Source organism: Sinocyclocheilus rhinocerous, unplaced genomic scaffold (assembly GCF_001515625.1).
Source record: "Sinocyclocheilus rhinocerous isolate Xijiao unplaced genomic scaffold, SAMN03320098_v1.1 scaffold432, whole genome shotgun sequence".
Taxonomy (NCBI): domain Eukaryota; kingdom Metazoa; phylum Chordata; class Actinopteri; order Cypriniformes; family Cyprinidae; genus Sinocyclocheilus; species Sinocyclocheilus rhinocerous.
The window spans coordinates 2,133,025-2,145,909 of record NW_015627225.1 but is presented as its reverse complement, the minus strand read 5'-3'; the positions used below and the strand labels follow the sequence as shown (position 1 = coordinate 2,145,909).

At 38.7% G+C, this 12,885-nt stretch overlaps 1 protein-coding gene across 4 annotated transcripts in view; it reads right to left on the bottom strand.

The window, feature by feature from the left end:
• LOC107721620 (protein quaking-A) overlaps window positions 1–12,885 on the bottom strand; it is a 105,831-nt gene that overhangs the window by 73,144 nt on the left and 19,802 nt on the right. For all 4 annotated transcript variants that reach the window (XM_016529730.1, XM_016529747.1, XM_016529739.1 and 1 more), the window contains exon 2: window positions 2,873–3,015. In XM_016529730.1, the coding sequence (XP_016385216.1) occupies window positions 2,873–3,015 (143 nt within the window). The remainder of the gene's footprint in view (window positions 1–2,872; window positions 3,016–12,885) is intronic.

The following is a 12,885-nucleotide window of genomic DNA, read 5'->3' as shown; positions in this document are numbered from 1 at the left end:
GGAACTGTCACTTCCAGATAGACCTGGTCTGTCAGCCATCTTTTTTTTCCCCCCTCCCAGACGTACCAGTGAGTCTATTCTATCTGAAAAGCTCTGGAGAGAAAGACTGTTACTGTATATAGACAGAGGTTTATAAACAGGGCAGCTACTGGAGTGCATTCAAAGATGTTTTGAAGGTCACGGGTCGACCCCGATGTTTGATCTAAGGTTAGACTCTTTTGATTGGCCGCACAAGTGTTCACAAGCTCACAGACACAAACACTTGTAAACTAACAGGTCACATTCGCAGGACAAGCTATTTTTATGAAATGGACGTTCTGTGCTGAAGTGAGGAGCCAAGACCTAATTACCCACGAGTATGTGTTAGATTCAGGCTCAAAATACTTATAGAATACATGTTTCTATTTTCTACATTGTGTTCCTGTTATACATATTTTTTTCTGGTATTTCCTATTCATTGTTAGTTTCATGTTTATATTCTTTATTTTCATTCCTATGTCCTTTCTATTCCCATGTTAATTTTATTCTATATATGGACAGTCATAAAAATGTTGCACTGCATATGGTTGTGCACGTTACAAATAAACTTTAATACAAAATTTGAAAATACTGAAAACAATAGCGGTTTCCATCCAAAGATTCGAATTAAACTTGTGCAAAACTGGAATAACTGGAATATAAATAAAACATATGCAAATAAAGCACCGTTTCCATCATATAGTCATATAGCCTAGTCGATATAGTCATAGTCACATTACTTTTTCGATGCGCATGGAGGAATTTATTTGGTAAATGTGTTTCCATCATAGTTTGTGTGCATTTTTTTAGAATTTATGCGCATCTTGGCGTTTCCATCCAGCGTTTTTTTATGCGATATTCCAAAATACACATAAAAATAGGTGGATGGAAACATAGCTAATCACACACATATGGAAAAGTCCAGGACTGGGTCTGTTTATTTTAAAAGCAGTGACTGTTTTCCGTTTATTGCCAAAGCAATAGCGTGCAATAGGACGTTTATTCTGGAACGAGGGGCCTGACCTTGGTGGATGCACCTACATGCGGTTCTTCCTGCATGCTTTTACCTTCTTACTCGACACTTTAAACGAGACCTCTCTCCTCCATTAGAATTCACTTTAAAATAACCGTGTACAGTATAAGTGCTAGAATTGTGAATTGAGCTCAAAATGTAAAGCAAGCTGAACTGTAACTAGATCAGGTGTCAAACTGCAGTGTGTTTAATATACAGCGAGTTTACGTTATAAAACACCAATGAAATATCTTCTGACTGAAAGGCAACCGAGAAATCATTATTTAAATATCAACACCTCCGAATCACCAATCATGGACACTTTATTCTCAATCAAGATGCTGATTGGATGACCGAGCCGAATCTCCTGCCTGAAAGAGCAAAAGACTGTGACTGAAGAGAACGCTAGCGTTTCCCTGCTCAATTATTCTTCCTTTCCCTGCATGTTTAGAACATTAGCGTGGAAACGTCTGTCTGTGTGTGTGTGTGTGTGTGTGTGTTTGTGTTGTGAAACAGTGACTCATGCTAACCACCAGGGGAAGAATAATGAGGCGAGACTTGCAGGGAGCACAGTGAGAAAGAAACAGATTTGAGGGGGTCAGCTGGGGATTCTATGTACACTGGTGTGTGTGTGCACATGTGTCCTCCTACTTGCATTTGCTCAAACACACAAACAGTCACTCTATATTTTCCATGGCATGACAGAGATGTGGTGTTCATTCTATACCGGTCAGCCATGTTTTCCAGTAGCTGTTCCTGCTATTCTGAGACAGACAGTCATATGAACACACTCAAACATCTATATACATTAAAGAGATTTGCCCTCAGCTTTGCAATCAGAGGAATAAACTACATTTTGACAGCATATTAAAATAGAATAACTAACTATAATAATGTTTCACAATTTTTCTGTTTTACTGTATTTTTGATAAAATGGTCTTGGTGAGAGTAAAACGCCAAAACTTTAAGTCGTCGTCCCCCACCCCGCTCAAATTTGCATCATTCCTAACAATACTCCCTTATCCATAGTAAAATTAACTTAATGTACAGCTTCCCAGGTCATACAAAGGAGAATATTTTTCTCAAGTAAAGCAGTAATCATTACAGGAAGTGCTTAAAGTAAAGGCCAATTTAAAAAAGAAACATTCTGCAAAAAATAAAGATAAGCAGAGCAGCAGCCTCCATCATAATTAACTGTGCTGCAAACTGAGAGAAACCTGGGGTTGTGTGTGTGTGTGTGTGTGTGTGTGTGTGTGTGTGGTGGTCCGCTGGGACAGATGGGGTGGCCTTTATCAGGGCCGTCAGAGGGAAAATGCATTTCATGCTCTGCTGACCCCCCTTTTCTCTCTCTTCCCCTCTCCCTTGTCCACCTAGCCGAAGAATTAGGCAGCAAAATTTCTCCCTGTGTGACATGGGCCACCAGTGTGTGTGTTTCTGTCTGCGAATATGAGAGAAATGTCAAACATGATCATCTAAACGTCAAGCTACATCATGTGTTCGCTGGTGGAAACAGTTCTCTTCAACGCAGAACACACTCCAAAAAGATCCCACTCTACTACTAGAACATGGCCTGTGGCATTCCGGCACCATTCCTAGTTCCCTGCAGGGGACTGATAAAAACTACTACTGCTGAACTAGCTTATGACAGAGAGTCCTCATTTACTCCCAAATGACATGTTTCCCCCCCCGCTAGAGAACCAGGAGTAAACCTTCTCACCTCTAGATTTCATTAGACACTATAACTGTCAGTCATCTGTCACTACAGTAGCAGTCAATCACTGTGCTTGAGTCTAGCAGCAGCACAAGACAGAAAAATGTTCAAAGTGCTTGTGTGAGACTTACATCTGGATACTCTTTGACTGGTACGAAGAGTTTCTCCTGTAGATGTACGATGGGTCCCACTGGCTCTGGTAACTCCAGGGGGTGTTTGTCCACCAGACCGTTCACTGTGTCGTTATACATGTCCTTCCTCACTCTGGTTATCTCTGCAGGTAGACAAAAAAAGACAAACAGATCAGAAACGGCTGAGAAAAAAAGAAAGAAAAAAAAAAACAGACAAAAAGGCATGAAATGCAACATTCCTTTCATTCACGCAAGATGCCACATTCCAGTGCATTTCTCCCTAAATTAAGTTGCCAAATATCAAGAGGTATTATATATTTCATGATATTTGTTTTGTATTTTTATATATTTCCAAGTTTCACAGTAACAGGAACTCTCATGCACACACTGAGATCTTTTAAACAGACTCTTTCATAGCCGGCAGCTCCAGATGAGGTTAAACTGCTGCTGCCAAAACATGATTAAGCTCAGGATGTCCATTCCTGTCATGCTTACACACACACACAGTTTACCCTCACGCTCATTCCCTCCCTCACACATAGTGGCTGTGCTTTAAAACCTAGTGAGCTAAATGAGCTGATAGTTAGGGTTTGAAACAACCAGATGGCGCAGCAAACACACACCTGTTGTGGAATATAGGAGTGCATTAGACAAAAAGTCCTATCTACATTAAGAGTAATTTTACTTGGGACACACTGATCTGATACCTGGAAAAGTGACAGAACGTTGGTGGCGTTTTGAAATGGAATGAGCACCAGGCATGCAAATCCAATAGTAGGTTTAGTCATGGTTGTCCAAAACAGTGCAACGAATCGTGCATTATGTTCCAAATGTTCTGGAGTTACATGATAGCCTTAGCTGACAAACGAGCTGGAATTCAAGTCTGCTGCTCTCAAAATCATTCTCCACTATGCAAACACTACTGTTAAAAAGTTTGAGGTCAGTAAGATTTTTTTTCATGTTTTTAAAAGAAGCCTCACTAAGAATACATTTATTTGATCTAAAATACAGCAACACTAAATTATTATAATTAAACATTTCTATTTGGTTATATTTTCAAATGTAATTTATTCATGAAAACTTTAAAACAGTGAACAGAAACTTCTAAAGTAAAACTTTTAAAAATAGAATTTCTTGAATTTTTGTAACAATTTACACAAGAAATCACATTAAAATTGAAATGATTGAAAACACAAAGAAACAGTGTGCATGTATCGCACTCTGTACTAGACACAATTCAGCACTGACATGTTGTCAGCTGTCTCAGAGCAGTATCAAGAAAAAAAGTGGGATCACAGCATTACTAGTGCTTACACACTAGAAAAAACTCTTGACAGAGCGTTTGACGACTAGGAAAGTGTAAGATCCAGGTCAGTCTGAAATCAAGTGGGAATGGAGCAAATTGGATTTCCTAAAAGACAAACCAATCCCACTGAAATTCTCATTGGCTGCTGGATGCATATGTAAGAGTAATTTTTGGTTACATAGAATGTCACTTTTACAAACCCTTGGATTTTTCCCTACACACCAGTCCATATAGAAGTCAATGGATTTGGAGCATTCTCTGATGAAGTGCAACTAATGTCCTACAACACTGATACAGTGTGTGTGTGTGTGCATGCATTTCATGGGGCCCCAGAATCCTGGGAGGAGTTGAAAAGTGACGCAACACCCAGATCAAAACATGGGCCATGTAAGGATGAAACCTTTAACACAACGTATTTTCTCTCACACATGCAATGAGTCCCAGAAGAGGTGACACAACTGCTGCAAGTATATTAGCCACATTTACAGAACTCAATCTATCTTCTCTCTTGACCCGAGCACAACCATAAATTCCTCCACCCTTCTCTTTTTCATCCCTCGCTTTCACCCAGTGTCTCTCCTTCCACCTTTCAACACACTACAGCAGGAAGGATTTCTCTCTGACTCTCTGGAGTAAAAGTGCTGCGTGTCTGCATGTTTAATATCCTTGGACTGCAAGAGAGTAGTTTAAAGTAAAAGCAGGAATTAAAAAATTTAAATATCCTCGACTCAACCAGAAATGGGTCATGAACAAGAACGCCGTTCATTTAAATCTTCTCCGAGGCTCACACAGTATACATCCCTCACCATGTGACCTTTCAATATAAATCAGAAATAAACTTAATTGTAAATGATAATCTGCGTTATACATTATTTTTTTATTTTTGCCTGTCTTTGTCACACACATACACACACTTAACCCTCGTACCTAAAAGCACTCTTTTAGTGTGCACTTAAAAAAAGAGCCAATGAAAAATAGAAACTAAAGTGTTTCTGTCCTTTGGCTGAACGAGAGAGCCACAGTGAAATGCCACATTACCATAAAGTAGCAGCGAGAGAGAGAGAGTGAGCGTGCGATATCGAGCACATGCCATTAGCAGGCACAAACTCTGAGGTGAGTCCTAATTTCAATGCTCAGGCCGCTGGTAGCCTAATGGTTAAGTACCTTGTTTGCCAGCACAAAGGTCGCAGTTTTAACTCTACTAAGGGGTGAGGCAGGAATGTTGAGAAGAAGTGACAACAAATCCTGGTACATTAAGAAAGACACTGAGCCCCACAATCGCTCAGGGGTCAGGCTGCTGGTCTGGGGTCGGTTTTCGTGACAGAGAGGGGTAAAAATGGTTGTGCAAGTTGTGACCGCTCTGGGTTCAGTTTGATAGGTATGCTGATGATGTGCTGCCTGTTCCACTACCCATAAATAAACTACATGTCACTGTGTAGTTATGAAAACGCAACATGTGGGCAACCCTACACATTAGGGGTGGGGAAAAAGATTTACAGACACATCAATTAGAAGAAAAAAAAAACCTCCAAAGTAACTCGGAACTTTTGAACGGTAGTATATAGAGGGAAACACAGGGTGATAGTCATAAAAATGCAAAGGAGGAGAAACTGTATGTGTTAAGAACAAAAGAGAACTTTTGCTGATCTAATATTGCACCATATTAGAAAGCAAGACGGACAGTGCACACTTTAAAACCAAACCAATCCTCCACAAAACCGGTGAGCAGGTAAACAAGGTTAAACATCCCGAGACACTGAATCGGAGGCTGTCTGAACAGACTATTCTCTTTCTCTCTCCAGTCCTTTCACTGCCAACCCATCCATCAAAAGGACCATCCTGTCCTTATGCTTGCTAATATAAGCAACATTACTACCTCAGTAAAGATGAGCTATAAGTAGGGTTGCAAAGGAGCGGAAATTTTCCGGAAACTTTCCATTGGAACTTCGTCTGTGGAATTTTGGAAATATTCCAAGTTTGAAACTTACCAGGAATTTATGGGAATTTACAGGAATTTATGGGAATTCATTGAAAATTTGGGGAAATTTATAAAACTATCATATACAAACATAAATATAAACATTTTGTTTGATCATAGGCTCACATGCATGCAAACTAATACACATTTTAAAAATGACATTTTGGGATTTTTGGGGGGGAATCTGTGATGCTTTTTTCAGGATTTATTGATGAATGAAAACTTGTGAACAGTGTTTATGACAATCACATGCGATTCATCGTGCAGCCCTAATGAAAACTTGTGAACAGTGTTTATTCAAAATAGAAATCTTTTCTAACAATATAAGTCTTTACTATTACTTTTTATTAATTAAACACATCCTTGTTGAATAAAAGTATGTATTGTTAAAACAGGATTTCTATTTTAAAGTATGTGTAAACATACCTGGCAATAAAGCTCATTCTGATTCTGGCTTTCACATTGAGCAGCATTAACTACACAGAGCCGTTGTTCACTGACAAGCTGCGCAAAAAATCGCGCAATTATGAACGTGGTTTTGCGCAGCTTGCCAGTGAACAACGGCTCTGTGTAGTAAATGCTGCTCAATGTGAAAGCCCGCACGTGATGGAGATTTACCGCTGATTACAGAACCGGCTTTACTGACAAGATGCGCATTAAATATCGCATGCGATTTATCGTGCAGCCCTAGTATATATAAATATATAAGTATATTAAAACAGAAAACCATTATTTTAAATTGTAATACCAGTAATACTGCGCAATATTACTGTTTTGTTCTGTATTTTAGATCAAATAAATGAAGGCTTGATGAGCAAAAGATATGCAAGTCTTTTCTAACAATATAAGTCTTTACTATTACTTTTTATTAATTAAACACATCCTTGTTGAATAAAAGTATGTATTGTTAAAACAGGATTTCTATTTTAAATAAATGCTGTTCTTTTTTTTAACTCTTTATTCATCAAAGAATCCTGAAAAAAATCACAGGTAATAATAATAATTAAAAAATTAAACCACTGTTTCCAAAACTGACTATAAATAAGAAATATCAAAACTTAGATGTAGTCTTTGGGCTCAAATGCAGCAAGTGAAGCTTCAGAGAAAATGGAGGGGAATCCCCCAGAGATTGTGTGTGGGGGAGGGTCATTTTTAGACTTCGAGTTTTAAACAATTTTTTGTAATATTCATGTAATTTACATGAATACTTACCAAGATGGACATTTTGATGTTTTGTGTGCAGGATTTAAGAAATGATCTGTTCATGTTATGGAGGAAAGCACAGTGCATGTAGGGGGTGTGGCCTCAATAGCCCTGCAGTAAGCTGTGTGCATGTGATTGAGCAATGTGTAGGGTAGAAATTAAACTGAAAATGCATTAAATCAGGTTGTTTTAACCAAGATTATGCTGCAAGAATTGTTCTCAACTACATTTAAGTCCCCAGTTCCTGCAATTTTGCAAATTTCCAGTTTATTCCCATTAATTCACGTTAATTCCCATGGAAAGTTTCCAGTCTCGAAAATTCTCGGAATTTTGCAACCCTAGCTATAAGTATATAAAAAGGTTTATATAAATATATATAAATGCTATCCATGGCATCGCCAGTCAAGGAATAGAGAGGTCTGAATAAAAGGTAAACGGGAAAAGGCTGATGCAAAGACAGAACTCTTACTGTGAAACCTGCTGCTTTTAGCACTTCAGCAAACATCGGCAATCCATTTGTCTGAGGACAAGTTACTTAGGAGCTATTAAACAGACATTTATAGTAATGAAGCAGGAGTGAAAAGATGCAAGTCACATCTTAATTGTTATCAGTTAAAGGGACAGTTCACCCAAAAATGAAAATTGTTATTAGTCACTCATCCTCATGTAATCATGGTGTCTACAGATATGAACAAGTTAAATTTAAGACTTTAAGACCTCTTTAATACCACCTTATGTGAAATTTAAGACCAAGCCTGTCATGGAAATACACATTATATTACATACGTATATGTAATATTTAACACGTTTAAATGTAAAAAGAAAACAAAATATCATCGCTGTCAAAAATTCTATTTGTTATTACAATATACAGTGAACTTTTCATATCAGCAGACAATATCCCATACAATATTCCCAATATTCCCACAAAACAAAAGTGTCGCATCACCGAGATTTTTGGTGGTGTAAACAATTTATTCTGAAGCAATATTTTCATCAGTTTTCTGTCAGCTTTTACATACTTAAATCTGCATGTTGGGCGTGGCAGAGTCTTAACTTTGATAAAGAATATCTCTTTGGTTTTGAGACTTTAGTCTTTGCAACTTCAGGGATCTTATCTATGCACAATCTGCTTGTAACACTCCAAAGAGAAAGGAAAACTTGAAATCGCATCATATGACCCCTTTAAGACATTTTAAGACTTTTTAAGGACCCGCGGCCACCCTGGTAATTCCAAACAACTTCATTCCAAGGAAGATCATATTTAGGGGGAAAAAGTCATTTTGGACCTGATTGACTTTTATTGTATGGACAAAAAATAAAAAAAAATAAAAAAATCTTTTGTGCTCATCTGTCATTTGGATCCCTGCATTATGTCAGAAGGGAATAACAGCTGTGATATTTAAATACACCAGTATTATTCAAGCACATCAGCTTTTCAAATATCGGAACAAAAGTGTATAAACCTGAGCACAGTGAACAAGCCTTGGTTTCAAGGGTCTGAATTTACCATTTCTCTTAAAAAACCCTTAATTGATAAGGAAGGGAGGATGAAGCGGAGCGAACAGCGAGAGTTTAAAGAAACGGTGATTCCGCTGGTACTTTAGTAGATGTTACACAAAAGGATGGAGAGCGCTCAAAGCTCTTTAAGATTAAAATAAAAGAGAGAGGTGCTTGAGATGAAAGTCTGCTGATGTACAAGTTTTTCCACTTTGAAGCAATGCACTTCAGCTATCATAAAGCACAGCTAGCCTAATGCATTCTCCGCTTTATTCAAGCTGCAAACGACTTTCTCAACAGACAATTCAATTCTGCACTTACATTCCAAACTGAGAAATGAGGGGATTCTTTTGGGGGGAAAAGAAAACAGGGCCTTTGGAAAGTGTGTACATTTCTTATCAAAATGTCCACACCTTTTTTTTGAAAGTGTAAAATCCTTTGCCTCCAAAACCAGAATTCAGTATATTTCATTGCTGACGGCCAGCAAGTAAAAATCCTTTCAGAAATGTTTGCTTCATGCATGAATTCTGTGAACTCAGCACTGCATTTCATGTTTTGCCAGGGATAATATTTTCCTGCAGCATTAATATGGCTCTTCCAGAGAAATATGCTGCCGAGTTCAAAGAGATGCAACAGCTTGTCAAAAATCAGGTGATGGGAGCTTATGCAGGTACAACATGCAAGAGATTCTCAATTTCCTTGAAGCAGTCCAAACATCATTATGTAAATATGCTATACAAAACAATTCAGACTGTGAATAAGAAATAAACAAAGTTCTGCATATATGTGTGTCCATCCCAAGCGCAACTTCCCGGGGTCTCTCTCTTGAAACCAACACGGAAGTGACTAAAACTGCAATTCATCGACTGGCCGCTGGAGGCTGGCTCCAAAAGGGAGTCAATCCCATAGACTCCCCATGTTAAAATGCCCAACTTTACAGCAGAAAAAAATATGTTTACAGCCTGGTACAAAAAGTGGTTTTGGTCTATATAGCTAATTTTGCCCTTCATGATAACTGTGAGGGGTGTGCATTTTTTTATAACTCATCCGTTTAAATTATATTAAGCCTTAAAGTTCTGCATAATTAAGGGTGTGGCCACTTGAGTGACAGGTGGATTGCCGCTGTTGTCACCACCGTAGAGCTAGATGGGCGTGGTTTCAGCAACCAGCTCCTGCCTCTTTGCCTATTTTCGATTATCCGGCAGTCAAGACGGCGACGGCCAGCTCCGCCCACTTTGAGCTTCAAAAACGCTCTTCAGAAACCTACGGGTGATGTCACGGACACTACGTCCATGTTTTTATACAGTCTATGGTCCATCCCCACCAGGAAGTCACTTGAAAAACTGTACAATACGGTAATAATCTGATTTTTTTTGTTTGTTTATTGCAGTCACTCTACTTTAACTGACAAGAGGCCCAAAGTAAAAACTGCTCAGAGAACCAGATTTTCACAGAGACTGTCTTCTGTAAATATTAGAGCTGAATTTCATAAATAAACATTCATTATTTTGGGCAGCGCCTCGGCTCCCTGTCAGGAGGAAAAGAAAAAAGAAAAAAGACCTCTGCTTCTGAGAAAGAGGAAGGGAGAGGTGAAAAAGTCAAACACAGAAGAAGAAAAATCTCTGTCTCTCTCATTCAGAGCTTACATGGTTGGTGTCGCCACGCACCAACTCAAATGTAATCAGTTGCCAGAGACCGAACTACAACACTCCCACTGAATCCTACAACCTACAGAAAGGAATTTACAGAAAGGAATTTAACAACTCTGGTTCAAGTTTTCACTGAGTTTGAACATGATTATTGCAATAAATCCTAAAAGGTTCACCCAACAACACTGATTACTTAGCCTCATTTTATACTTTTTTTTTTTTTTTTTCTGTTTGACTGATATTTTGAATGTTTTGGTTGTTTTTTTTCTTCCATTGCATGGACAAAAAATAAATACTGAGCCATTTCTCAGTATCTACTTTTATGTTCCACAAAAAATTAGCTATAGAGGTTTGGAACATCTTGAAAGTGAGTAAATTACAACAGCATTTTCATTTTTGATTGAGCTATTCCATTATGTATTTATATTACATGTTTAACTGAACAATTAACAAAATGTAATCAATCAGTCAGCTAGTGTTTTTTTAAAATACTGAACAAGATCCAGGTCTGAATTCCAACACTCGAGTGCCGCTTGCACCCAGTGCTCGATTTGCGGGGTTATGTCTGCAAAGTGTCACACTGTAATTGTTCGGCTCAATTCAGTGGAAGTGCTGGCCGATGCTGAAAAATTCCCTGGATGAGCACCAGCATCAGTTCAGTGGAAAAGAGGTAGTGAAGGCAGAGGTGGGGGCTCTCAAATGAGCACACAATCACTGAACACTCTAGAATGCATGAGAGGCTGGTTAGTCAAGTCTACACACATCACTTCACTAACTAAAAGACCATTAAACACTAAGATTTGAAAGCACGCAACAACTCGCAAACAAGTCCCAGATTCGCATTTTAATGGGGAAACAGAGTGTTTTGTTTTAAGCCAGGGACTGAATGGAAACAGAGATGGATTCAAGTGCGTCTGCAGTTCTCACCGGTCATGAGGAAACACATCAGCTGTATTAGAAACTTCAACACGTCATCAGATGGGCAGAAGGGAAAGGCATTTTAGAGATAGAAGATCATTTCAGAGAGAACCAACGTGTCTGATAACCAACAGGTCACAAAGATTATACATGTCCCTGCCAACAACAACAGGTGTTTCTGAGGTATATGATATCAGAAAGACTGAGGATTAAAAGATTAGAAAGCTGGACATTAGTAGTGGAATGAACCTGAACCCTGACCTAACACATGCTCCGATCTCTCCATGTTGCTGCGTATTCCCAGATTGTCCTGCTGCAGTCCGGGTTTCCGCAGAGCCATTATGAGGAGCTAAATTTAGCAGGGAGGCTTGTCACACTTGATGATATGGTGCAGGGTTATAGAGTAGAGCTGTTGGGGAGGGGGTGGGTTTAGGTTATCATTCAGGACGAGAGCACAAAACAGTTACTGCGGTGGTTTAATGGCTGCCCGGCAGGGTGCAGGGTCTAACCACAGCCTGTAGATTACTCTTACACCCAACCCACACGCTGCACAGGGAATCCAATAGCTTCAAAGTCTATGGTCACAAGAAGAGGCTGGTCACAGCTGGTGTGTTCAGAAACAGGTGAGTTTGGGACACTGGGGAACAAAATAACTGACACAGCCCGGCCGATCCAGCCAAATACACATGCATGCACAAGAGTTTTTTCTGTATCACTATTCAGCCTATGCTGCTGTTGAATCACTGATGCAAAAGAAATATTTTTTTGAGTTGTGAGTTTGTAGTTTAAACTAAATGTGATTGAAGAGACACCATGAGAAATAAATAAATAGACAACACTGTCTGTCTATTGCATTATTTTTACTGGATCAGGGCTCCAGACTGCGTCCAAATTTTTCCTGCTGGTGCGACTGCAAAATTTTAATATAATTATATTTAAAATTAATGCACAGGCGATTTCGTTAACGGTGCATCCAGCCAGTCTCTGTTTTTATGAGAAACATCAAACGGCGAACGAAACTGAAAGCATAACGAAGGTGCGCGCAGCAAAAATGACACGAATATTGAGGAAACAATGGATGGTTTTCAAGCTAAAGTAAAGTAAAAGACCGCTTCTTAAACCAGAGAAGGTGAACATGTTGGTATTCTTGTGGGGAAAAAAACATGCAAGCACTGTCACCGACCGCAAGTTTAGTTTTACTTTTTTTTTTGTTTTCATTTTGAAAAGCTTGTTATCTTTGCTGTTTACCTCACGTTATGCTATGGAGGCTCACTTTTATTTTATTTATTTTTTATTTGATTCCTCAGTGTTTGCTAAACGTTCTGTAATTTATTAGTCTGTATATAATACAGCATGTGGTGTGTGCCACGCCTCATCTTATTCATTTTTGTTAATAAACGTTTTGTAAGCTAGTTTGTCATTGTATCTTACTGTTTTATTGTTGTTATGCTTTTTCATT